The following is a 26,274-nucleotide window of genomic DNA, read 5'->3' as shown; positions in this document are numbered from 1 at the left end:
TCTGTTATGTACCCATGTGTGCTAGGCCCTTTGCTTGTGACTAGTCTCCATAAGCTCTGCAAATGAACACGCTGATAACAAAACTGTCTCAGGGAGTTATGTGACTGGGCTAGACCACACAGCTAGAAAATGTGGAGCTGGGTCTCAAAGTGGGTCCCTATGCCCCCAGAAAGCCCTCTCCTAAGCTCCCTCAAGCTTCTTGACTGAAGCAGGGTGTCCTCGGCAAACACTCTAGAAGAGAGACCTACCTGCCTAAAGCACTCTAGTTGAACCGGGGCTGCCTCTCCAGCTGCCCCCCTCCCCCCGCCCCCATCATCAAGCAGAGGCCGGGACAAGGGAGTCTGGTGTATTGTTTGGACAAGCATGCAGAGTACAGAAGATTTGGGAGCCAGCCGGAATACAAAAGAATGACAAGAAGGAGCAGCTGTTTGTAAAGAGAAACCGGAGACAGCACTAGCTCAACTCCCTAATCCTGGCCCCTGTGGAGCCAGGGACAGGTTCCCCCAAGGTCAGAGATTCTAGGGCCAGGCAACTAGGAGAGCTAGCTGGCTTCCACTCCGGGGTTCTCTCTCCTATTTTCAAACAACTGGGGCCTCCTTCCTTGTCTTGGGCCAGAAGCCCTACCTCTTTTGTCTCCTTCCGCCCCTCTGCCCTTGGGCTTTGGGATTCCTTTCAGATTGTTCTCTTTTCACATTCAGGTCTCTTCTACTTTAGTTTGTGTACTCCCCCCTCACCCTACTTCCTGGCAGTAATTTTAGCAATCTTTCCACCGGCCTCCACTGGCTTGTTCACAGCAAATGGCTCCTGTTTGGGCCTGACATCTGATCGGTGTGGTGACAGAGCCCAGACAGAGCAGGCACAATGCCTGGGGAGGGGAGGCTAGGGAGGTGGGCCACCTTTCGTCCACCCAGGCCTTATTTGGTCTACCTCGGTGGAGCAGCCTTTCCTCCTGTCCCTCTTTATTTATAGCATCTGCCGTCTCCTTCGTCTTGTCTGCTGTCACTCGGTGGTGTGCTCCGCCGTCACCACCCACTCCTCAAACTCTTCACATGGGCGCAGCCCCCTCTCCCCACCAGGAATGTGCGTGTGTGTGTGCGTGTGTGTGCAAAACACGGGACTGTGCACCAAAGCCTGGGTCCATTGCACAAACAGCCCGGAGCAGGGATCTTAGCTCTGGGTCACTGTTACATATTCTCATTGGCTAATACAGAGCCTGCCTCATAGTGGGCACTCAATAAAAGCTTAGGAAAGGGTGGGAAGATGCAGCCACCTAACCTCCCAACAGCAGCAGGCACAAGGAAGACCCAAAAGCAGGTGCTGAAGGAGCTGGGCACTGAGTGGGCATTTTTAAGGACACCAGACCCCCAATCTGGGATGTGAGACCAAGCACTTAAAGTTAGGAAAGAGTTTTATCTTCCCAATATATAGGGATAGATATATTTATCAGGGCACTGAGAACAAATACACCAAAACACCTATAGACCAAACAGACCAAAGCTCTCCAAACCTGAAAGGAGAGGGTAATGGAGGGTGACTGAGCTACTAGTTACAGAGGCAGCTTCCCCATCACACAGCCATGCAGGCTGGCTCAGGGTGAAGATGCTGGCTTTAAAAAGTCTCACCCATGTTCCATGCACTCTTTAAGCATGTCACTTGCACGCAGCCGGGCCCTAGCCCCATCCCTGAGCAGGGCAGGAAGGCACTTTCATGCACAGAGAGCTAGAAGAGAATGAGGGAGCTTTTGCCCTCCTCCAGTCCTGGAGGTTCCTCCTGTCCTGGAGGTTCCTCCTAGTGAGGCTGACCCGTTATACCTGGCAGGGTCTGGAAGGGACCCCCAGGATTTGTTCTGCGGGGCGTGTGAGCAGCAAGACCTGCTCCTCAGCAACCGCAAGTGCATGCCTGAGGTCCGCAGAGCTGCAGCCTCGGCAGTGGGATGCGGCCCCTAGAGTCTGCGGTCTCCCTCCCCCAACCCTGCACTGCTCAGCACCCTCAGAGTCTGCTTTGGTTACCAAGAAACCCCAGGGAAGCTCTTCCTGGAACTTCCCTTCCCTGCTGTGCCCATCCCGCCTTCAAAATGTACCTGCTTTGCACCCCATCCCCCAGGCCTGCCTCTGTCTTCCAAACCCACATCTAATCAGCTGGGTTCATCCGCATGCGCTCAGAGCTGTGTTTGGGAAGAAAGGGGATTTCAAACCAAACCATGAATTGGTTGCCTAGACACCGAGCAGCGAAGCTTGCATAGCCCATGCTGGAAGAACAAGGCCCGGCTGTGCTCTCTGTCCAGAGGCTGGGTGCCAGCACTGCTCACGGGGCCTGCAGGGAAAGGGAAGGGTTTTTTTTCCCCCCTGTCCTGTCCTTTTCCTGTCCCTCTCTCCCCTTGCAAGAACAAAGATCACATCCATGTCTAGACAGAGACCAGGTGGGCCAGCAACAGTAGCTGTATTATCTATAGCCCTGGGAGGCTCAGGCTGCTGCCTCTCAAATCTGCAGGGCAGAGGAAAGGCTCTAAAGCAGGACCAGCAGGCAACTGATCCTCCTCCACAAACAGGAGAGCCATTACTTCCTCGGAATCCCTAGCCCTCCTCCCCTGGCTGGGACCAACTTCCTATCTGCTCCGGTTCCCCACCTTGACTCTTGCTCCTCTGAAGCTGTGCAGTCTTAGAGGATGCGGTCCCTTCTCCATAAAGCACTTAGATGGATCGCTAAAGACTTGTCTGGCCCTGAGGCCCAGGGATCTCAGAGACACACTGCCTGCCGGCCCAAGGAAATCAGTGCCTGAGCCAGAGTTCCTGTGTCAAAACTCTCTAGTCCCTGTTCTTGCCACCGAACTAGGAAGCTGCCTTCTAGCTGCTCCAATCCAACCACCTCCCAGGGCTATGCCCCCAATTCTGCCCTGCCCCTCTTTGCTGCTGTGACCCAGGCTCTTCCCATCTCACTCAGGCACAGGACTCAGGCCAGGAGAGCAGGGAGGATACTGGGAATAGGACCAGGACAGTGCTGGGGGCAAAGGCTCTAAGGGGCAACAGTGCCAGGGTCAGGAGGGCCCTCGTGAAAGCCAGCCAGGGCCCTGTCTGCCTGAGGTCATGGTGGTCGTGGTCGGCTTACTCTCGAGTGAGCTGTGGAATGTGAGAGATATTTTTGCTTCGCTTTGAGCCACCCCACCCCCTGGAACTCAGACCCTGAACATGCCATGCCACAACAATGACGACCACTTCCAATTGTTTCCTGGCTGGGGGACGAGGGGGGAGTATGTTTGGACAAGGGAAGGGGGGGGAGAGGGGGGGGGAAATGCTTTTAGTGACAACAGTCCTTTCTAAATCTGGCTAGGGACTGGGTGCGGGTGGGGGATGGGGCACCCTGCTGCCCCATATATACAAGCCTGAGACCAGGTCTGGGCTCTGAGCATTCTCCTGCTGTTCCTTTCCTTGCTGCCCTCAGGTAGGAGTGGGAGCTGAGACATTCCTCTGGGATAAGGGGCTCCATGCTCAGGAGGCGACCCTCTAGAACAGCAGGCTTCTGGCAGGACTTCGTGTGGTACCCGGTTATTACTGAACACCCCCAGATCTAAATAAGCATGCTTGCATCATAGGGACGGAGGAGCCCATGTGCTCCTGGGGAGAGGGCAGGATGGCTGTATCCCTATATGGCCCAGAATGCAATAGTGATGTGTGCGTCTGTGTGCGTGTGCGGGCCAGAGTACAAGCTCACCTGTCTTGAATGTATCTATTTTATCAAATAAGACACAGTGGAGGACATGTGTTTGTCATCATGCCCGGGTACAAGCATTTGGGGGGAAGAGGAACAGAATGGTGGAGAATAATCGTACAGGAAGCCGGTTCTGTGTATACCGGAACCTGTCCATGTGTGTAGAAGGGCCTGACCGTACATGGAGGAGCCGTTACTATGTGTGACCATGTGCGTGGTCTCTGCAGCAGGGCTCACAGACCTGTAGGGGTTGGGGGTGGCCCTCTGGTCTTTGTATGATGAGGAACCCGCAGACACTGGAGCCTGCCTCTGTACTCGGCCATTGTTGAGGCATGGAAACACTGTTGGGCGTGCATGCTGTGGATGGAAGAAGCCGGTGTTAATACAGTGTGTGCGCAAGCCCCAGGCACGCGTGCTCCTCAGGGCGTGTGGAGCAGCCAGTGGGGTGTATGCTGGTGGTAAAGGGGCCTGTTGGAATCCTGAGACTGGAGACTGGAGTCGCTACTTGTTTCGTGCTCTGAGAAAAGCCAGTCAAATAGCCTTGACTTCCTCACATGTCCAAGGGGTGACCACTGGGTCAAAGAAGAAAAGTGGGTTGTCTGGAAAACACTGAACCAAGGGGACCGGTATTGTTTCGTAGGTGGCTCAAAGAAAGGCAGTCTCGCCAGACGGGTAGAGGTAAGGGTGGAACAGCCCCTGAGGGCGGAGGACCAAGGCTCGGAGACACCAGAAGTTGTTAGTCTTTGGGAGAAAGGAAATAGAGCTTGAAACTGAAGGAAGAGCAGGACCAGTGTAAAGGCGGGTGGGTGCTAGGGAACAGAGCCAGGGAGGAGAGAAGGGTAGCAGCCAGGTTGGGCCACTGCCTGGCCTGACACAGCCTTGTTCCTTTCTCCAGGTCTCCTACAGGCCTGGGCCTACTTCCTCATTGTTAGACAGGCTTAAGAAACCAAGGTAAGAAAAGCTGAAGTCCAAAGGCTGTGGGAATCTGGGAAAAGGGAAACTGGGAGCCCAAAGCCAACCATTCTGCCTGCTTGAAGACCATGACCTGGTCTTCAGGAGCGCCTTACCTATGGCCTGTGAGGGGCAGGGTCTGTTGACAGTCCGAGATAGATGCAGACAGAGTCCTGTCCCTACAAGAAGGCCAAGACCCTCCTAGAAAGTACCCCAACTTGACCAATAATAGACTTCCCTCCTTCATCTGGCACAGCTGTTAGGCTGTTCCTGGTTTAGGGGTAAGCTTGGAAGAACAAGGGGTTTCCTGGTGACTCCTCCTGAAGGCTGAGCGTCCAGGGAGGGGAAAGGCATCTAGGTAACAGCTGCTGCTCCCCTCAGACTCAGCCATGGCGGATGCAGAGATGGCTGCATTTGGGGCCGCAGCCCCCTTCCTGCGCAAGTCTGAGAAGGAGCGGCTGGAAGCGCAGACCAGGCCCTTCGACCTCAAGAAAGATGTTTTTGTGCCTGATGACAAAGAAGAGTTTGTCAAGGCCAAGATCGTGTCTCGAGAGGGTGGCAAAGTCACCGCTGAGACAGAGAATGGCAAGGTAGGTGCCGGTACTGGTGTGGAAGGCCACTCGAGAGCTCTACACCAGGGATGCACGGAGAGGGTTCGCGCATGCGCACCTGAGAATAATCACCGAGTCTCCTGTCCTTTGGGTAGGATGGGGAGTCTAAACTCTGCAGAGAGCCTCCTTACTCTCAGCATCCGGTTCCTGGTCCCTTCTCAACTAAATACCATCCCCAAACCCATGCCCTTCAGTGCTGACAGAGCAGGGTGGACACAGGTTGACAGCAGGGCCTGTGTGGGCTGTTACAGACGGTGACGGTGAAGGAGGACCAGGTGATGCAGCAGAACCCGCCCAAGTTCGACAAGATCGAGGACATGGCCATGCTGACCTTCCTGCACGAGCCGGCCGTGCTGTACAATCTCAAGGAGCGCTACGCTTCCTGGATGATCTACGTGAGTGCAGCACCCATCTGTGCCCCAAAACCTAGGGCTCCCTGGGCAAGAGCAGCCTCCTGAAGCTGGGCCCCTGCCTGTTCTGTGTTCACGGAGCATGCTCCCTTCACAGGCCCCTGCGCCTCTGGCTCAGTTATTACACTGGAATGACTCAGTTAAACACAGTTGGAACTTTTTTCTTTGCCTCCCGCCTCTCCTGGGGTCTTTCTCTAATTCTGAAAATCACCCCTGACATGCGTCACAGACCACTCACTTCCTCTTTTTATGTTTTCGTTGTTTTTTTGTTTGTTTTTTGTTTTTCTAGACAGGGTTTCTCTGTGTAGCTTTGGCTGTCCTGGAGCTTGCTCTGTAGACCAGGCTGGCCCCCAACTCACAGAGATCTGCCTGCCTCTGCCTCCCGAGTGCTGGGATTAAAGGTGTGTGCCACCACCACCTGGCTCACTTCCTCTTTCTTACCCCCAGACCTACTCGGGCCTCTTCTGCGTCACCGTCAACCCCTATAAGTGGCTGCCAGTGTACAATGCTGAAGTGGTGGCTGCCTACCGGGGCAAGAAGAGGAGCGAGGCCCCACCCCACATCTTCTCCATCTCTGACAATGCCTATCAGTACATGCTGACAGGTAAGCCTGGTGCCCGGACCTGGGTGCCTTCAACCTGAACTCTCACCTGGGCTTTCCTCCCTCAGCCCACTGCCTCTCCTCTTCTCTCTTCCAGATCGGGAGAACCAGTCCATCCTCATCACGTGAGCATAGCTCCAGAATCCTTAATCCTAGCCCCAGGGGGACCCACACTTTTTTGCATGCCCCTATGGTCCTTTCTCTTTACCCTAGGCACTTCTCTTTCTTCTCTGATCTTTGCCCCCAACTCCTTACTTGGTTCCTTTCTTTCTTTCCGCTTTCCATTTTTCTCTCGTTTTCTTCTTTCTTCTTTCCTTCGCCCATTGTCTTCTAACTCTTCATTCATCTATAAACCCATTTGAAAAAGCCCATGTGTCTTCACTTCTTCGTTTTCCTTATTTTTCCCTTCAGAAATCATATCTTTCCTCCCCACCTACTCTTTCCAACAGCCCTCTCCTCTGATTGCCCCTTGTCCACTGTGGCATCCTTCCTGCCTGCTGACCTGATACTACATGCCTTTGCTAACAGCTTCCTGATCAGAGTCCTCCTCATGCCTCCTTCCCAGTAGAATAGGAGTTCCCTCTTCACTTGAGGCCTGCTGACCGTAGTCAGTGTTATTTACTGTCTACTGAGCCTTTGCTTGTCACAACAGTGGAGAATCTGGAGCTGGCAAGACTGTCAACACCAAGAGAGTCATCCAGTATTTTGCTGTTATTGCTGCCATTGGGGACCGCAGCAAGAAAGACCAGACCCCAGGCAAGGTAGGCCTGCTGTCACCTACAGGCCTGCATTACAGAAAAAGAGTGCAAAGCCTTGACCTCCCATCCTCCTTGGCCTCTTGCAGGGTACCCTGGAAGATCAAATCATCCAAGCGAACCCCGCTCTGGAGGCCTTTGGCAACGCAAAGACAGTTCGGAATGATAATTCCTCTAGATTTGTGAGTGATACTCCATCTTGAACTCAGGACTTGGGCTTCATGTGAGTCTTTCCCAGGCTCATTGTCACCCTCTCCTATCCATCTCTTCAGGGGAAATTCATTCGAATCCATTTTGGGGCAACTGGAAAGTTGGCATCTGCAGACATAGAGACTTGTAAGTTCCATGAACTTGTTGGGGTTCATTTAAGCTGTGCCCACCCTGGACCTACTGTCTGGCCTCAATCTCTTCCCCCAATACCCATTTCTGCTTGCTCTTTCTGTCTCTGTGTGTCTCCACATTTGCCTTGGGCTTTCTTTGGCTTTTCCTCTGTCTGGTATCAGTGCATGCTTCTTTGGGGAGTTTTCTCTAAGACACTGTTTTTCCTTTCCCGTCTCTGCCTCCACCTCCATGTGTGACCCCGTCGCTTCTGCTGCCTTTTGCCTGCCTTGTTCCACGTTCTTTTTTCATTATTTCTTTGTGCCCACATTCTAACCTTTCATTCCCCCTCCTTCTACCTGCCTTTCACAGACCTTCTGGAAAAATCCAGGGTTATTTTCCAGCTGAAAGCAGAAAGAGATTATCATATTTTCTACCAAATCCTGTCTAATAAAAAGCCTGAGCTTCTAGGTGAGTCAGACTAAGGCCAGCTATTTCCATGGCAACCTGGTCCCCTCTGCTTGTGGCTGGGTTCTGTTGGTATGCCTTGGGCCCTGTGACACTGCTAGATTCAGTTTTGTGAGTCAAGTCAAGCCGTATCTGAGCCCTTCCCCTTGGCACATGTGCAACAACCAGAAGCCCCCAGGAAGGCCAGGGTTTGTGGCACATCCAAACCTCACTCTTCCCACTCTCAGACATGCTGCTGATCACCAACAACCCCTACGATTATGCATTCATCTCCCAAGGAGAGACAACTGTGGCCTCAATTGATGACTCTGAAGAGCTCATGGCCACTGATGTAAGTATGTGAGGACTCAGCCAGGGGGTGGACAGGTTGTGGTGGCACATGGTGCCAGCGTAGGAACAGAGTCAAGACACACTGCTATCTGCTCTTTAAAGCAACACAACCCTCCCGGAGAACTAGAATGTGCCCTGTGAACATGGCATGCTGAGATGTGGCCAGTATTTGGTGTTGTCAAACCACAGTGTGCTGAGAACCATGCACAGAGAGACAGAAAAGGCAAAAACTAAAATAACACCGAAGCAGGAAGGAGAATCATACAGATCCTAGGGGGCGGAAATGAGCTGTTGGGTAGAAGACAGATGCACACACTAGGTATGAAAACCTAGTCAGGGAAGTGAGTGGAAAGGCTGGGAACATATGCGGGTAGCCCACAGCAGCCACGGAGAACAGCTATGACCATTGACAGTGCACAGTGATGAGGCGGGGCCCCTGATCTTGGACCATCTGTCTTTGGTTTCGGAGCCCCATACTTTCCAGGGACTAGGGAGACAAATTCAAATTCTCTCTCCATCGTACAACGGATGTCATTAACCACCCATACTTCCTTCCCGGGATTCACTGATGTGGGGCCTGCTTACAGAGCGCCTTTGATGTGCTGGGCTTCACTCCAGAAGAGAAGAACTCCATTTACAAGCTGACAGGCGCCATCATGCACTTTGGAAACATGAAGTTTAAACAGAAGCAGAGAGAGGAGCAGGCAGAGCCAGACGGCACTGAAGGTGAGGAGTGAGAAAGCCTTGGGCTCACAGAGGGCCATGTCTGCAGAACATGCGTCCGGGTCCTAACTTCGCCGCCTGCCCTTTCCTTCCAGAGGCTGACAAATCAGCCTACCTCATGGGGCTGAACTCAGCTGACCTGCTTAAGGGGCTGTGCCACCCTCGAGTCAAAGTGGGCAACGAGTATGTCACCAAGGGGCAGAATGTCCAGCAGGTGGGTTGTCTTTGGAAGACAAATGAACGGAGAAGAGAACATGGCATGGCATATGGCCCACCAATAGTCCGGCTCATCTGGGTTTCTCTCCTACCCTGCAGGTGGCATATGCCACCGGGGCACTGGCCAAGGCAGTGTACGAGAAGATGTTCAACTGGATGGTGACACGCATCAACGCAACCCTGGAGACCAAGCAGCCGCGCCAGTACTTCATAGGCGTCCTGGACATCGCCGGCTTTGAGATCTTCGATGTGAGTCTGGGAGCCCTGGCCTGGGACACCGCTGGTCCCCCTCCCACCCCCTCCCACCTTCAGTCACATGTGGAGGGCCAGCCATGGGCCAGGCACAGGATAGCAGTCACAGAGTATAGTGTATAGTGACCGAATCAATCACTATCCCTGCCCTCAGGAGAACCTGTCCCTTCCCCGTTGTGACCTGGGAGGGGACCAGCCGCGCCTGTGCTGGGCTCGGGCAGGTGTGTGGCACAGCCCTAGGCTGACCCTGAGAGCCACCCAGACCCTCAGTCAGCCTGCCTGACTGGCTGCCGCGCCCCTGCAGTTCAACAGCTTCGAGCAGCTGTGCATCAACTTCACCAACGAGAAGCTGCAGCAGTTCTTCAACCACCACATGTTCGTGCTGGAGCAGGAGGAGTACAAGAAGGAGGGCATCGAGTGGACGTTCATTGACTTCGGGATGGACCTGCAGGCCTGCATCGACCTCATCGAGAAGGTGCGCCCTCTCCCCAGCACCCGAGTCCTTCCATCTACACTCTACCCGGACACTTCAGAATTCCAGATAAAGTGGGGGCTCATCTCCCTTCTGAGAAGGAGTTCAATCTGAGGGTCAGAAGCGATGCTCTGTCTCCAGAGTTCTGTGTTGTCCAGAGTATCTGAGACAGAGTGCTGATAGCTCTGTTCCCCCGGTCTTGAGACAGGACACATGAAAGACATCTAGAGGACAAGAGCATCTAGAAGTTGGCTTTCTTACCAGCATGTTCACTGGCTCTGGGTTACACACATCCAAGGATCAGGAAATGTGAAGGTGGTTTGGGGGGTCATAAGAGTGCACCATTTGGTTTTGGTTTTGGTTTTCAAGGCAAGGTTTCTCTGTGTAGCCCTGGCTATCTTGTAGTTCAGGATGGCCTCGAACTCAAAGATCCCTCTCCCCTGCCTCCTGAGTGCTGGGCTTAAAGGCATGTGCCACTACTGCCCGGCTAGTGCGCCTATTTTTAAATTCAACACTACAGGGAACTGGCTGGTGGAGCATGATGCAGGCACCAGTGGCAGCCACAAATCCAGACTTGGGGGAGAAAAAAGTCCCTCTGACAACAACCCAAATCCCCACCTGTGGAAAGCTTGATGGGTGTCAGACAGTAGCTAGATGCTCTCCTTGAGCCGAGCCTGGTCTCTTCATAGCCCTCAGGCATGTATGAACAAATACTGCCGTAGAGAATATATCTCTGAGTGAAGCTTACTCAGTGGTTCTCTTCCTACACTCTCAGCCCATGGGCATCATGTCCATCCTGGAGGAGGAGTGCATGTTCCCCAAGGCCACGGACATGACCTTCAAGGCCAAGCTGTATGACAACCACTTGGGCAAGTCCAACAACTTCCAGAAGCCTCGCAACATCAAGGGGAAGCAGGAAGCCCACTTCTCTTTGATACACTATGCTGGCACCGTGGACTACAACATTATTGGCTGGCTGCAGAAGAACAAGGACCCCCTCAACGAGACGGTGGTGGGTTTGTACCAGAAGTCCTCCCTCAAGCTGCTCAGCAACCTATTTGCCAACTACGCCGGAGCTGATGCACGTAAGTATCTCGGCCGTCAGCACGCTAAGCTTTATGCCGCAGCCCCGGGGCACGCCCCTTGCAAAATTCTGCCACTTCCCTGTCATGGTAAGCTCCGTAAGGCATACGGAATACGCTCAGTGAGACAGAACTGGGTGGAGACGCCAAAGCGACCACGCTGAAAACCTTTGTCTGGTGGCCAAAAAAGGACAAAATGTGAGGAGGGGCTGAGGTCTCAGCTCCTTGCCTCCCCGCATGCCCGCTAATGCCGCTTTCCTCGGCTCCCTTTCCCACAGCTGTGGACAAGGGCAAAGGCAAGGCCAAGAAAGGCTCGTCCTTTCAGACTGTGTCCGCTCTGCACAGGGTGAGTGAGTGTGTCCAGCCCCAGCCGACCGTGGCTCCTCGTTCATTCTGGTCCCTCAGTCCCCGATCCTCCCGGTTCACTCTTGACCCTTTCCCCCCGGTCATGTCTTTGTCCATCTCCTAGCCTCTAATCTTGTTTCCTATCTCACCGCTCTCTTCTCCCCTGTCACCAACCTCTCTTCACTGGTGTCCTCCCCAGCAACCTTTCATCTCCTGGCTCCCTCTGTTCTCTTCGTCCTCTCTACCCTTTCCTTCCATTTCCTTCTTCCCCTTCGCTTTTTATTTCTTCCTCTTTTCCGGCCTCAGGAAAACCTGAACAAACTCATGACAAACCTGCGCTCCACACACCCCCACTTTGTTCGCTGCATCATCCCCAATGAGACGAAGTCTCCAGGTGAGCGCCGGAATTTGAGTTGTCCTGTCTGAGCGCGTGCTCTCCCGGAGACAGCACCTTCCGAGTGACCTCCAAGTCACAGTCCACTCCCAGACTACCCTTCCCAGTGTCACCAGGGTAGTGTGTCAGGCGCTTTTATGGATATCGCCTCATGAGTGAATTACACCCCCTAATGACACATATAAGGAATGTCTGTTTGTTTTTTGATTTTTGTTTTTGTTTTGTTTGTTTGTTTTGTTTTGTTTTGTTTTGTTTTGTTTTGTTTTTGAGACACGGTTTCTCTGTGTAGCCTTGGCTGTCCTGGATTTACTCTGTAGACCAGGCCTGAACTCACAGTGATCCACCTGCCTCTGCCTCCTGAGTGCTGGGACTACAGGCGTGTGCCACCACGGCCAGCTATATGTCTACCTACTTTTAAACCATAAGAAACAAAATATCAGGAAACCCAGGTTCAGAGTCTGGCTGAGATTTCAGTTAGCTCAGTGACCCACAAGTCACTTAATTTCTTAGCTCACCCACCTAGAATAACAGATACATCTGTCCTAAAACCACTCATGATAACAAGTATAAGTTATATAATAATAAATGAGAAAAATCTTTTGATCACTATTAGAAGTGTGTCTGCAGGGAGGGAAATGAGACAAATTTGTTATGGCCTGCCTGACTTGCTGAAGTAAGCGGATATGTGTGCCAGAGCCAGGATGAGAGCGCAGAGGACTCAGGGTTAGTTTAGCATTCTCCCCAATCGCCTCTCCTCCCTGCTGCCCCAGGGGTCATGGACAACCCCCTGGTCATGCACCAGCTGCGGTGCAACGGCGTGCTGGAGGGCATCCGCATCTGCAGGAAAGGCTTCCCCAACCGCATCCTTTATGGGGACTTCCGGCAGAGGTGGGTAAGGGGCCTCCAGGGCGCAGGGAGCCAGGGGTGGGCTGCCTCACTGGGAGTGGGGGTCTGCGGTGGCCCTGGGGTTCTGTGGGCGGAGCGGACCCACACAGGATGCAAATGACTGTGAGAACTTCCCTCCCAAGGTATCGCATCCTGAACCCAGCAGCCATCCCCGAGGGGCAATTCATTGATAGCAGGAAAGGGGCTGAGAAGCTGCTGAGCTCCCTGGACATTGACCACAACCAGTACAAGTTTGGCCACACCAAGGTGAGGAAAGGAAAGAGACAAATTAGTTAAAGACATCCCTTTCCCCTTGGTTCTTCATCTTTTCCTCTCACCTCTTACCAGTCATCACAGGGGATATCTCTGAACTTAGGTGCCACCTCTCCACTCCCAGAACCACTTTCCCACCCCATCTCTGGCTGCCAATGGCATCCTCCTTCCACTTCTCCCCTCAGTTGTCCCCAGATGCCCAGCGCTTTTCCTCTCATACCCCATTCTGGTCATACCAAAACGCCTTCTCTGCAGGTGTTCTTCAAGGCGGGGCTGCTGGGGTTGCTGGAGGAGATGCGCGATGAGAGACTCAGCCGCATCATCACCAGAATCCAGGCCCAGTCCCGCGGTGTGCTTTCCAGAATGGAGTTCAAGAAGCTGCTGGAACGCAGGTGAGGGACCTTTAAAGGAGGTCCCTCGTCCTCCTGAGGTCCAGGCTGATTCAGTGACAGTGTCAAGAGAAAGACTTCAGTGGGCCCAACAGGAGGAGCTCAGTAGGAGGGAATCTTATGAACACAAGATGGTCCTTAGCATTTGAAGGCCTCAGGCAGGGTGAGGTAGATGAAGGAAAGGGGGTTTCGGCTAGGAATAAGGGCCTCAAAGGAGAAGGAACAGGAGAAGCCCTCATATCACTCCTCTTATCATGCCTGCAGAGACTCCCTGCTGATAATCCAGTGGAACATCCGGGCCTTCATGGGGGTCAAGAATTGGCCGTGGATGAAGCTCTTCTTCAAGATCAAGCCACTGCTGAAGAGCGCCGAGACTGAGAAGGAGATGGCCAACATGAAGGAGGAGTTTGCGCGAGTCAAAGATGCTCTAGAGAAGTCTGAGGCTCGCCGCAAGGAGCTGGAGGAGAAGATGGTGTCCCTGCTGCAGGAGAAGAACGATCTGCAGCTCCAAGTGCAGGCGGTGAGGCCACGAAGTCATTGTTAGCTCCTCTGTGTGCTTTGACCATACCACCCACAATCCCGGAGCTCTCTCTGACTGGGAGTGTACCACCTTGTCACTCACAGGCTGAGGATTCTGGGAGTTCACTCCCAAAGGCCTCCAAACTGGTCCCCAGAAGGAGAAAAGGCAAAAAGGGTTCCCTTTTAAATACACAGGCTTAGCCATGTATGGTGGCACACACCTGTCATCCCAGCACTCAGGAGATGGAGGCAAGAGAATCAGAGAATCAGGAGTTCAAGGTCAGCATGGTTACAGACTGAGCTCAAGGAAAGCCTGGGCTGTAAGAGATCCTGTCTCAAAAGTATATATATGTGTACATACACATATTGAGAGAGGGAGAGAAAGAGAGAGAGAGATCCTAGGGAAAACTAGTAATCATCTTTGAGCCTGCATTTCTTCACTTTAGACAGCAATCGACCCACCTGTCTCATAGGTTAACATCCAGTGTGTGTGACATTGGCAAATGCAGTTCCTTCAAGTGAGGAGACTAGAGAAAAAAAGCTGTGTGAAGACTTTGAGTTCCCTCCTGTGCTCCTCTCCCCACCATACCATTGTAAACCTCCCTCCGTAGCCTCCTTCAGCTCTTCAGAACAAGCTGGGGTCCCTCTCCCGTCTGGGTGATGCACCTCTCCATTCTAGCACCTGAGAGGACAAGGGCCTGTCTCCTCTGACCAGCCTCCCTCTCTGTTTCTTTCCCCAGGAACAAGACAACTTGGCTGACGCGGAGGAGCGCTGCGACCAGCTGATCAAGAACAAGATCCAGCTGGAGGCCAAGGTGAAGGAGATGACCGAGAGGCTAGAGGATGAGGAGGAGATGAACGCTGAGCTCACTGCCAAGAAGCGCAAGCTGGAAGATGAGTGCTCGGAGCTCAAGAGGGACATTGACGACCTGGAGCTGACGCTGGCCAAGGTGGAGAAGGAGAAGCATGCAACAGAGAACAAGGTGAGGCCGACTCCCTCGGGCTCCAAACCACAGTGCCTTCCTTGTTGTAGGATGGGGGTTCTCCTAGGTGTCTCCAAGGAGGGTGTCCTTTGACTTGAAGGGAATGCGAGATGTTTGCTTTGCAGGTGAAAAACCTGACAGAGGAGATGGCTGGGCTGGATGAGATCATTGTCAAACTGACAAAGGAGAAGAAAGCTCTGCAAGAGGCCCACCAGCAGGCCCTGGATGACCTTCAGGCCGAGGAAGACAAGGTCAACACACTGACCAAGGCCAAGGTCAAGCTGGAGCAGCAGGTGGATGATGTAAGTGGACTGGATAGGATGGGTTTATCCTGTCCTGTATTGAGAGAGGTGTGTGTGTGTGTGTGTGTGTGTGTGTGTGTGTGTGTGTGTGTTTGGGTGGGGGTGCTGGAGGACATTGGAAAGTGCATAGCCTGATACCTTCCCAGAATAAAACTGGGGTATAGAAAGCATGAGGGTTATCAATGTCAAATAATGTATCTAATCTCACTGTTACCATCAAGAACAGAGGTGGCTTTTTTTGTTTCGTTTTGATTTTGATTTTGTGGTTTTGAATCAGAGTTTCTCTATGTAGCCTTGGCTGTCCTGAAACTCACTCTGAAGACCAGGCTGGCCTCCAGCTCAACAGAGATCCACTTGCTTCTGCCTCCTGAATGCTGGGATTAAAGGCACAGACCACCATGCCCGGCCAGAGCTGGCTTTTTATTTAATTAATGCTTAAAGTTAAACATTTACACCCATGTAATTCTATCTCTGACCACAGAGTTTCGAGGTTTATCTCATGAGACCATTATGTGTCTCTTTGGTTAACTGTTAGGCTCTTTGCAGAGGATCTGTGCAGAGTCTGATCAGGAGTGACCTCATGTGTGTGTGTGTGTCCGTGGAACCCCTTACCATTCTGCTCTAATAACCCAAGCATCTGTCTCAGCCGTGGGTCTAAGTGCTCCCTTCACATGGGAACTTGAGTTTGCTCAGTTCTGTGTCTTCAGTGCCCTGCACAGAGCCTGGAACCAGTAGGTACTTACAGGATGATGAATGAATCGTTACGGCTTTGGAATCTTATCCCACATTCATTCATTCATTCATTCATTCATTCATTCATTCATTCATAAAATATCTATTGAGCAAACCTTTCATTCTAGACATTCTCACAGTTTCCTGGAAACACTGGTCCTTTCTAGGGACATTTCCAAAGTCCTAGATTCTCTAAAACACAGATTAACCAAACCCAGGTCAGGATGTCCTACCTCAGGGTACATGACCCGTGCGTCTCTCCACCAGCTGGAGGGATCCCTGGAGCAGGAGAAGAAGGTGCGGATGGACCTGGAGCGAGCAAAGCGGAAGCTGGAGGGTGACCTGAAGCTGACCCAGGAGAGCATCATGGACCTGGAAAACGACAAGCAACAGCTGGATGAGCGACTTAAAAAGTACGGCCCAGCTTAGCCCAGTACCAGCTGACCCGGGGCCATCCTGAGAGGCAATGGATGCTCCAAGGTCGTCCCCAGCCAAGAGTTTCACTGGGATCCCTCAAGGCCCTTGTCCCTGCTAGGCCCCTGGAGAGGTGAAAACAAAGGCTTGCTTTCTTTGTGAGCACTCAGCCAGACAGGGAGGAAGGCCGCACACAGAAGCCTCCCAGGGAAGTCTTCTTTCTGGTTTGTTTTGTTTTGTTTTGTTTTTGTTTTTCCAGAAAGCATATTGAACCTCGAAGAAATTGATCTATTTTTTCATAAATGAAGGGATTTGGCTATTTCTTTTTCCAGGTAGCCTCTAGTCCCAGTCTTTATTACAAGTCTTTCCAAAAGGTACTCACGCAAACTTGGGGAATAACGAGTTGCAAAAACATGTTTTGGTATTTGAGGCTCTTACAGTACTTCAGCATAGGAGTCTTCACTCTTCCCTAGGCACAGAGTTTGTTGAGTGAATGGATGAATTACATATGGCCCTAATGGTCCTTTTCTTTTATATTTTAAGTGTGAGTGTGTGTGTGTTTGTGTGTGTGTGTGTGTGTGTGTGTGTGTGTGCAGTGCCCCCAGAAGTCAGAAGAGGGCATCAGATCCCCTGGAGCTCAGCTAACAGGTGGTTGTGAGCTGCATGATGTGACTGCTGAGAACTGATCTTGCTTCCTCTGGAAGAGCAGTACCCTCAACTGCTGAGCCACCTCTCCAGCCCCTCCTCAAAACCCTTACAGAGAGGATGTCTGTAGTCCTCCTTCACCAAAGAGATAGATAAGGCTGGGAAGGCTAATGAGGAGCGAGGGAAGGAGTATGGTCAAAGGGCATGATCTAGTTGTGAGACCCTGTCTTTATGAAACCCAGCACTACGTACATCGAATATACACCAATAACAGAAAGAGGTGGCGGAGTGGCCTAAGGCCACCAGCACCATCACTTCACAGATGTGAAAACATGGGTTAAAGAGGGGACAATTCCACAGCACAGCCCTGCCACTCTGCCGCAGGGCTTTTCCATTACATTCTCACTGGACTTGAATCCGACATCAGACATTACTCTTTGAACATTCTAAATCACTCTTGGAAGTATTTTCCCTCCTGCAACTTTGTTTGTTTTATAGCCTCTGGTCGGATACTCCAGGTGCCTACGTGGCCTCCCATCTCACCCTCTTTCTTCCCTACAGAAAAGACTTTGAGTTAAATGCACTCAATGCCAGAATTGAGGATGAGCAGGCCCTGGGCAGCCAGCTGCAGAAGAAGCTCAAAGAGCTTCAGGTAATTGTGGGGGGAATCCAGCTGAGCATGCCAACCCTGGCTGGTTCTCAGCTTCCCTGGGTCCCCCTGGAGCCTATGCTATCCCTGCATCCCAGAACCTCATGTCCATGAAAGGAGACAAAATGAGCAAGTCTCCCTGTGGGGCTTTATATGATCCCAGGAAGATACAGAAAGCCTGGGAGGCCTTAGGGGCAGATGCGGACAACGAACACAAGGTTTACTGGGCAGAACTCCTGGTTTTCTGTCTCAGCTCTGTCTAGTCAAGAGATTGTGGAGTTCCACTGCAAACCTCTGGGTCTCCATGCCCATCCTGTCACCTGGTGACCTTCAAGGTCCCTGAAGCCTTCATGGTTCTTTCCCCTACAGCAGGCTGTTTTATCAGATAGGTGTGGTTTTCTCAGTTAGACTTTTGCTGTTTTCTCGCCACTAAACTGCCTCGAAAAACCCATGAAAACACAGATGTCTTTGTCCTTCTCCAAGAGATCCAGCTGTTTCTTTCTAATAAAGAGAACTCGCAGTGCCCAAGCCTAGTTGGAAGGCTGACTGGGTTGTGCAAGCCACCTTCCCCAGGTCCTTCTATGCTCACCTCTCCAGGAGTACATAAAATTTGCTTGCTGCTCTCCATAGGCCAGGGGTCTCTTAGAACCCGAGGTGGGGGGCCTCAGTCGAGGGGTCCAGGAAGCAGGTCTGAAGCCCCGTGTCCCTGGCTAGGCACGCATCGAGGAGCTGGAGGAGGAGCTGGAAGCCGAGCGCACAGCCCGAGCCAAGGTAGAGAAGCTGCGCTCCGACCTGTCCCGGGAGCTGGAGGAGATCAGTGAGAGGCTGGAGGAGGCCGGCGGGGCCACATCTGTGCAGATCGAGATGAACAAGAAGCGCGAGGCCGAGTTCCAGAAGATGCGGCGGGACCTGGAGGAGGCCACTCTGCAGCACGAGGCCACGGCCGCGGCCCTGCGCAAGAAGCACGCCGACAGTGTGGCCGAGCTGGGCGAGCAGATAGACAACCTGCAGCGGGTGAAGCAGAAGTTGGAGAAGGAGAAGAGCGAGTTCAAGCTGGAGCTGGATGACGTCACCTCCAACATGGAGCAGATCATCAAGGCCAAGGTGGGCCCTCCCGGCTGCTTCCCTCCTCTAATTCCCTCCGTCTGCCTTTGCTTTTTATCTCCTTCCTTCCTCGATGGCTCATTTTCTTCTTTAACTGCAATTCTTGCTCCATTTTACTCTCTTCCCGCACCTACTCTATATATAACTTTTTCCTCTCTCAGGCTAACCTGGAGAAGATGTGCCGGACCTTGGAAGACCAGATGAATGAGCACCGAAGCAAGGCTGAGGAGACCCAGCGTTCTGTCAATGACCTCACCAGCCAGCGGGCTAAGCTGCAGACAGAGAATGGTGAGACCAGGGCTGGCGCTTCATGGGCCCCAACCTCCTGAGCCACCCCAACCATGGGTGTACATGGCTCCTCACATACCCACAGTCTGTCCAGAGAAGGGGGCCTAAGGCTTAGGGAAAAGGTTAAGGGTGGAGAGAGGTTGAAGGTACCTTGGTGCTTCCCCAGGGGAGCTGTCCCGGCAGCTGGATGAGAAGGAGGCGCTGATCTCTCAGCTGACACGAGGCAAGCTCACCTATACCCAGCAGCTGGAGGACCTCAAGAGGCAGCTGGAGGAGGAGGTCAAGGTGAGGCCTGGACTCAGTGCCTGGCCCCAGCATGCAATGCACCAACTGGCCTTGAGTCTGCATCTCTTTCTTCCCTAAGAGTAAGGCTTGTCTGGTCCAAAGTTCTGTACAAAATGTAAAACAAAATAACAACACAGACTTTACTAAGTGTCTTTTAAATCTGTTCCCCAGGCTGAGAGAGGCCTTTGGCCCTCATGCCGCCTTGCTGGGGTGGGGGTGAGGAGTCAGAGAGGAAAAACATCTAAGGCAGTGGATCTCAACCTGTGGGTCGAGACTCCTTTTTGAACAACCCTTTCACCGGGGTCACATATCAGATATCCTGCATATCATACGATTCATAACAGTTAGTAAAATTACAGCTGTGAAGTAGTAACGAAAGTAAATTTATGGTTGGGGGTCACCGCAACGTGAGGAACTGGTATTAAAGGGTCAGGGCATTGGGAGCGTTGAGAACCACTGATCAGGTTTTGGCCTTCTTGAGTGCAGATATCTGGGGTGCAGGGACTGCATACAAGGGTCCCAGAATTATGAGAGCAATTTGAAGGCAGGAGAAGAAAAGTAAGCTGGAGCCTATTTCCAGCACAGGACTGAGTTTATTAAAAAGAGATGAGTCCTTAATCCCAGGGCTAGGACTGGGGAGAGAGCTCAGTCAGTGAAGTGCTTTGCTGCGAGAGCACGAAGATGGTTGGACCTGAGTTCAGTCCCCAACAGCTATGTAAAAAGCTGGGCATGGCGCACTTGTAATCTCAGCGCTGGGAGGGCAGAGACAAGGAGCTCCAGCAGCCAGCCCAGCCAAATTAGTGCTGCTTAGGTCTCAGGGACAGACCTCGTCTCAGAAAATACGGTGGGCAGTGTCTGTGAAATGAGACCCAGGGTTGACTTCAGGCCTCCAAAGGCATGAACAAATACCCAGAGATCCCAAAGCTCGGTACCGACCTACGTCTGTGGGGATCTTAGGGGAGACAGTGAGTGGTAAGATCTGCTGCGGGGAGCACTGAGCCACTGAGCGGCGGGCACAAGGGCGTTGTGAGCAGTGTGTCACTGCTTTACTATTAGGGACATTCTTGCTCGGGACACCACGCCAGGTTCACTGGAGACTTAGAAGCAGATATGGCCAACTGAGCATGTTGAGACTGGGGTAAAGGGATGGCAGGGGTGGCTGTATGGAGAAAGTGACCCACTCGCCTCTTCCCAGGCCAAGAACGCCCTGGCCCACGCGCTGCAGTCAGCCCGGCATGATTGCGACCTGCTGCGGGAACAGTATGAGGAGGAGACGGAGGCCAAGGCCGAGCTACAGCGTGTCCTGTCCAAGGCCAACTCAGAGGTGGCCCAGTGGAGGACCAAGTATGAGACGGACGCCATACAGAGGACGGAGGAGCTGGAGGAGGCCAAGTGAGTCCTGGGCAGCCAGCCCTCGCCGAGGCTCCCCTGCATCCCAGCCTGATGCTCAGTAGACCACACACAGGGGACTCTTGGGTAGTATGTGACAGTGCAGGAGGGCCCTGCCCAGCCCCACCTCCTGCTCCTCTCAGGGAAGCTTTTTGCTCGCGTTATGTTTCTCATCCGAATATAAGACGAACAAAAGGTTTGTCTGAGGGCCGAGTGCTCCCGCCTGGGGTAGGGTGCTGTAGAGAATAGCGGCTGCAGCCGAGAAGGACAAGGCCTCATGGTCCTCCCAGGTACTAGATGTCCTCACGCTCAGCTACCAAGATCTGCCTGCCAAGCTCTCAGCCTCCGGGAGCCTGTCCTTAGGCTTTTCTGAGTGCCTCTCAGTTGTCAAGGATAGTCTTCTGAAAGGCTCACGTTTTCCTCGTGTCCACACCTACCTCTACCTCCTCCATTCTCCCTGTCCCCTTCTACCCCGCCACCCTCTCCACTTCCCCCGCCGCAGGAAGAAGCTGGCCCAGAGGCTTCAGGACGCAGAGGAGGCAGTGGAGGCCGTCAACGCCAAGTGCTCCTCCCTGGAGAAGACCAAGCACAGGCTGCAGAACGAGATCGAGGACCTGATGGTGGACGTGGAGCGCTCCAATGCCGCCGCCGCGGCCCTGGACAAGAAGCAGAGGAACTTTGACAAGGTCGGCTCATGGTGGGGCTGCGGAGGTGGTGGAGCTGGTGGGGTCAGTGCCCCCTCGAGGCCAGGGCATTCTCCTAGGAGGCAGGAGAGGAGGATGAGTCCAGGAGAGGGGCCGGGCAGCTCTGGACACGGCGTGCTCTGTCCCTGACAGATCCTGGCCGAGTGGAAGCAGAAGTATGAGGAGTCACAGTCGGAGCTGGAGTCGTCGCAGAAGGAGGCGCGCTCGCTGAGCACGGAGCTCTTCAAGCTCAAAAATGCCTATGAGGAGTCCCTGGAGCACCTGGAGACCTTCAAGCGGGAGAACAAAAACCTCCAGGGTGGGCCGGCTGAGGGGCGGGGGAGGGCCACGGGGATGGGGAAGGGCCGCGGGACGGGAAGGCCCATGTCCTGGTGCCTGAGGGTCCCAGCGGTAGTCCAGACAAAGAAACATGTCCCCACCCCACTGAGACTGCAGAAATTCCTGACTGAGTCGCTATGTGCCCCCACAGAGGAGATCTCAGACCTGACTGAGCAGCTGGGCTCCACCGGAAAGAGCATCCATGAACTGGAGAAGATCCGAAAGCAACTGGAGGCTGAAAAGCTAGAGCTACAGTCTGCGCTGGAAGAGGCTGAGGTGGGGTCCCTGCTTCCATCTTCCCATCTTCCCTGTTTTCCTCCACACTGGCCCACGGCCAGGGCCTAGGATGATGCTGGACATAGCAGGCACCCAGGAAACATTTGTCAATGTCAGATGAATTCAAGGTCACTCAACTTCCTCACGCAAACATTTTATTTATTGCATCTTGGGGGGGTTCTTATTTCCACTCATTCCTCTTTCCACCTCTGCCTGTGTTTTTTACACTTTGTGCTTGATTGCCTGTTTCCCTGGCAACACTTCATTCTCCTCTTTGTCTTCAAAGCTGGCTTCCTCGGCCCCCCTGGGAGTCAGCATTGCCTTTTCTTCAGCTTGCTTTCCTGCCTCTCTTTTACACACGCTCGTTTTCTTCCTCTGCATCTCTGACTGAGTCATGTATAGCATTCCTGAACTCTCTCTGTACCATGGTTCCTAGACAGACCCTTGCTTCCTCCCTGGACTCTGACTATTGCCTGCAAAACCTTTTCCCCACGTCCTTTCCAGGCCTCCCTGGAGCACGAGGAGGGCAAGATCCTCCGCGCCCAGCTGGAGTTCAACCAGATCAAGGCCGAGATCGAACGGAAGCTGGCAGAGAAGGATGAGGAGATGGAGCAGGCCAAGCGCAACCACCTGCGGGTGGTGGACTCCCTGCAGACCTCCCTGGATGCGGAGACGCGCAGCCGCAACGAGGCCCTGCGGGTGAAGAAGAAGATGGAGGGCGACCTCAACGAGATGGAGATCCAGCTCAGTCACGCCAACCGCATGGCTGCCGAGGCCCAGAAACAAGTGAAGAGCCTCCAGAGTTTGCTGAAGGTACTCAAAGACTTCTGGAGACAGGAGGCCACCTCACCCAGAGAAGGGACTGGCTTCTCCACAGGCTAATTAGACGGTAGGGGCCCTAGCTCTGTCTCGTCACACCGTCATAATACAGAGACCTGACAGGCCAACCCTGAGCCACCACAGCGGACTTTCCGTCCACATCCAATCCTAGGTGACAGCCTTGTGGAGGCATCCCGGCCGGCTTCCTAGCTTACACTCATTTTTCTCATCCTCAGGACACTCAAATCCAGCTGGATGACGCCGTCCGGGCCAATGACGACCTAAAGGAGAACATCGCCATCGTGGAGAGGCGCAACAACCTGCTGCAGGCAGAGCTGGAGGAGCTGCGGGCGGTGGTGGAGCAGACGGAGCGGTCCCGGAAGCTGGCGGAGCAGGAGCTGATTGAGACCAGCGAGCGGGTGCAGCTGCTGCACTCGCAGGTGAGAGGGAGGGCGCCCTGTGCAGTCCTGAGCTCAGTGGACGGCGGGGGAAGGAGCCCCTTGGAGATGCCCTGCTCTGTCTGCTCTCCTCCCAGAACACCAGCCTCATCAACCAGAAGAAGAAGATGGACGCAGACCTGTCCCAGCTCCAGACTGAGGTGGAGGAGGCGGTGCAGGAGTGTAGGAATGCAGAGGAGAAGGCCAAGAAGGCCATCACGGACGTGAGTCCCCTACCCGGCCTACCCACTCCGCACCAGCGTCTCCCTAGCCTGGGCCGTGAGCCCACGAGGGCCTGAGCAGACCCCGTGCCCTCCTCTGCCCTGTACAGGCCGCCATGATGGCCGAGGAGCTGAAGAAGGAGCAGGACACCAGCGCCCACCTGGAGCGCATGAAGAAGAACATGGAGCAGACCATCAAGGACTTGCAGCACCGGCTGGACGAGGCCGAGCAGATCGCCCTCAAGGGCGGCAAGAAGCAGCTGCAGAAGCTGGAGGCCCGGGTGCGGGAGCTGGAGAATGAGCTGGAGGCTGAGCAGAAGCGCAATGCCGAGTCAGTGAAGGGCATGAGGAAGAGCGAGAGGCGCATCAAGGAGCTCACCTACCAGGTCGGGGCAGTATGTGATCACAGCCCTTGCACAAGCCACAGTGACAAGCAACCGTGGGGAACAGAGAGGCTTTGCTACCTCTTCCTAGCCAGAGTTGGCGTGTGCGGGCCCTAGATGTCCTTCCACTCTGCGCTATCATGGCCAACTCTTGTCCCCTGGCCCAGAGGGCCACAGCTGAGCCTTATAGCCAGTGTGTTCCACCTTGATACACACCCTCAGCCTATCAACCAGAGATACGCTGCTCTAGACAGGCACAGCTTCAAGCAGCAATGCCCTTCCCTGGATGAGAATTTATAGCCAGGCTTGCTGGCAGACACACCAAAGCCATTCACATGAGTCTCGAAACTGTTGAGGTCCCCGGGCAGTATAGACCCACCCAGCTCTCTGTAGTGCTTTTTAGAGCTAGACTCTCTGTTAGAATTTGTTTGTGTTTCAGTCTAGCACGCTACACCCTCCAAGCACTCTTTGTCCTTAGCCTAGATCAAGTTTGCGTCAGCGCATTGCAGCCCAGGAAATTCCATCATGCTCATCATGCTCACAATCCCAGAGTTGCTCCCAGCACATGCTGGGCCCAGAGCCCGCGGGCTTATGCTTCGTGCTGTTCCAGGGCCTTCGGGAGCCTGCTTCCTGGGACAGTGTACATAAATCACTGCACCCTTTTAGGACACCCATTAGCTCGCTGGGTTCTTTCTTTATGGAGCTACTTAACATACTCACATTCCAAGTGAGTTTAGTGGTGCCTGCCTATGATCCCAATACTCAGGAAGCCGAGGCAGGAGGATCATGTGTTTGAGACTAGCCTGGCTGCATAGAGTCTCTTTCTCAAAAAGAGATGTTCCTTGGGTGAGAAATTATAAGCAAATTTGAACATTCTGTGGGGGCCAGAGAGTGCCATCGGTTCAGAATGTAGCGTTGGGGGTGAAGAAGACAAACGGGGGTAGGGCGCTGCCTCCCAGGGCTGTGCCCTCTCACCTCTGACCCTCCCCTGACCTCCAGACAGAGGAAGACAGGAAGAACCTTCTGCGACTGCAGGACCTGGTGGACAAGCTGCAGCTGAAGGTGAAGGCCTACAAACGGCAGGCCGAGGAGGCGGTGAGTGACCCCGCTGGGGTTGAAGCCAGGAGGAGGGACACAGGGTGCTGGTCCCCAGACTGGAGGGATAAGAGGCCTCTTACCCATCCCCTCTATCTGCTCACAGGAGGAGCAGGCCAACACCAACCTGTCCAAGTTCCGCAAGGTGCAGCACGAGCTGGATGAGGCGGAGGAGAGGGCGGACATCGCCGAGTCCCAGGTCAACAAGCTGCGGGCCAAGAGCCGGGACATTGGTGCCAAGGTGGGTTCCTCCCCTGGACCTCCCTTGTCACCTCCCACAGCAGGCACAACTTCTCTGTCCCCTCAGACAACACCATTTCACTTAGTCCCAAGTTGGACCACAAAGCCCCAGAGGCTAAGGTGATATCTGAGGTTCTCTGTGATCTCATCTTTAGTGATTCTGGGAAGCCCAGATCAGGAGGCGTCAGAAACCCTACGCAGCCCCAATTTCTATCCATCGTTAGATCTAGTTTCCCTCTAACTACCTGCTTCTATTTCCCACTTTATTTTGTCTCCTAACCTTGAAACTCAAACATGTAAAGAATATCCCAACCGCTGTGTTGATCTTACAGAGGCGGCATCTCTCCAGCCTGCTCAGGAGCCCTTTTCTCAAGACCTTTCTCCCTCCCCTGGAAACACATCCGTGCCTACACAGGGAACCCCTCCATACAAGGGTCCCCACTTACCAGATAGATACCCTAGTTGCAACTTCAGTTTCTGTCCCAGATGCTGGCCTCCCCAGCGCTAATTTGGACCTTGTTTTATTTCCAAAGGGCCTGAATGAGGAGTAGATCTTGAGCTGCCCAACCCTAAGGGTGACCATGAAGCTCACAGACCTGGAGCCTTTGAAACAATCCCTTAGGTGGAAGCAGAATAAAGCAAATTTTCTTGAAGTCAAGATGCTGCCTCGAGAGTCTTCTTTACTGACATGCAACCCTGGGGCTCTGGGGTGGGGAGGCGGGGCTTAGTAGAAATGGGGCAGCTTCAAAGGCAAAGCCCCCCCCCAAACCTCATGGACTCTATGAAGGTCTGAGCCTTCCGGGTTCAACACCGGTCCATGGATCCCCCTCCAGCAGAACACAGCAAGAAGAGACACCTCTCCCTTCTGCCCTCCCCCAGGCCCAGGCCTGTCAGCTTGAAAAAAAGATTTAAAGAAGCCTGGAAACTCACCTGGAACACTAAGCCCATCTATCACACCTATATAGCAATTCATTCATTCATTCTTTCTTTCTCTTTTCTTTCTTTCTTTCTTTCTTTCTTTCTTTCTTTCTTAGATTTATTTATTATTATGTATACAATGTTCTGTCTGAATGTCTGCCTGCATGCTAGAAGAAAGCACCAAATCTCATTATAGATAGTTAGGAGCCTCCATGTGGTTGCTGGGAATTGAACTCAGGACCTCTGGAAGAACAGCCAGTGCTCTTAACCTCTGAGCCATCTCTCCAGCCTATATGGCTGTTCTAATCAGTACCCCATACTGATAACTGCAGGCTGGGACTACCAGAGGAGGCCTGGGCTATAGGGGTTAACC

At 53.3% G+C, this 26,274-nt stretch overlaps 1 protein-coding gene across 1 annotated transcript; it reads left to right on the top strand.

Moving 5' to 3' along the window:
• Positions 1 to 5,045: 5,045 nt before the first annotated feature.
• Positions 5,046 to 25,635, top strand: Myh7 (myosin heavy chain 7). The gene is made up of 38 exons (XM_055615863.1): positions 5,046 to 5,246; positions 5,519 to 5,662; positions 6,125 to 6,281; positions 6,376 to 6,403; positions 6,931 to 7,039; positions 7,123 to 7,215; positions 7,306 to 7,369; positions 7,724 to 7,822; positions 8,047 to 8,150; positions 8,737 to 8,875; positions 8,968 to 9,086; positions 9,188 to 9,337; positions 9,645 to 9,815; positions 10,588 to 10,897; positions 11,173 to 11,240; positions 11,546 to 11,633; positions 12,404 to 12,521; positions 12,662 to 12,785; positions 13,047 to 13,183; positions 13,445 to 13,700; positions 14,440 to 14,682; positions 14,808 to 14,984; positions 15,984 to 16,129; positions 17,337 to 17,427; positions 18,139 to 18,528; positions 18,690 to 18,816; positions 18,983 to 19,101; positions 20,297 to 20,493; positions 20,993 to 21,176; positions 21,327 to 21,492; positions 21,664 to 21,788; positions 22,293 to 22,601; positions 22,844 to 23,047; positions 23,143 to 23,268; positions 23,376 to 23,651; positions 24,648 to 24,743; positions 24,850 to 24,984; positions 25,517 to 25,635. Exons 1-38 carry the CDS (start codon positions 5,046 to 5,048, stop codon positions 25,532 to 25,534), a joined length of 5,808 nt encoding a protein of 1,935 aa, XP_055471838.1. The 3' UTR covers positions 25,535 to 25,635.
• Positions 25,636 to 26,274: the final 639 nt, after the last annotated feature.

The sequence above is a fragment of the Psammomys obesus genome, unplaced genomic scaffold (assembly GCF_907164565.1).
Source record: "Psammomys obesus unplaced genomic scaffold, mPsaObe1.curated_primary_1811, whole genome shotgun sequence".
Classification (NCBI taxonomy): domain Eukaryota; kingdom Metazoa; phylum Chordata; class Mammalia; order Rodentia; family Muridae; genus Psammomys; species Psammomys obesus.
Note: the sequence above shows the minus strand (reverse complement) of the source record. Positions and strands in the feature narration are given on the sequence as shown.

What these genes read in the sequence shown, in the direction of transcription:
- Myh7 (XM_055615863.1), top strand. Translation starts at nt 5,046, where the DNA reads ATGGCGGATGCAGAGATGGCTGCATTTGGGGCCGCAGCCCCCTTCCTG. An exon ending in AAGACCAGACCCCAGGCAAG is followed by an intron (nt 7,040 to 7,122) that starts GTAGGCCTGCTG and finishes GGCCTCTTGCAG; the next exon opens with GGTACCCTGGAAGATCAAAT. An exon ending in TGGAGCAGCAGGTGGATGAT is followed by an intron (nt 14,985 to 15,983) that starts GTAAGTGGACTG and finishes TCTCTCCACCAG; the next exon opens with CTGGAGGGATCCCTGGAGCA.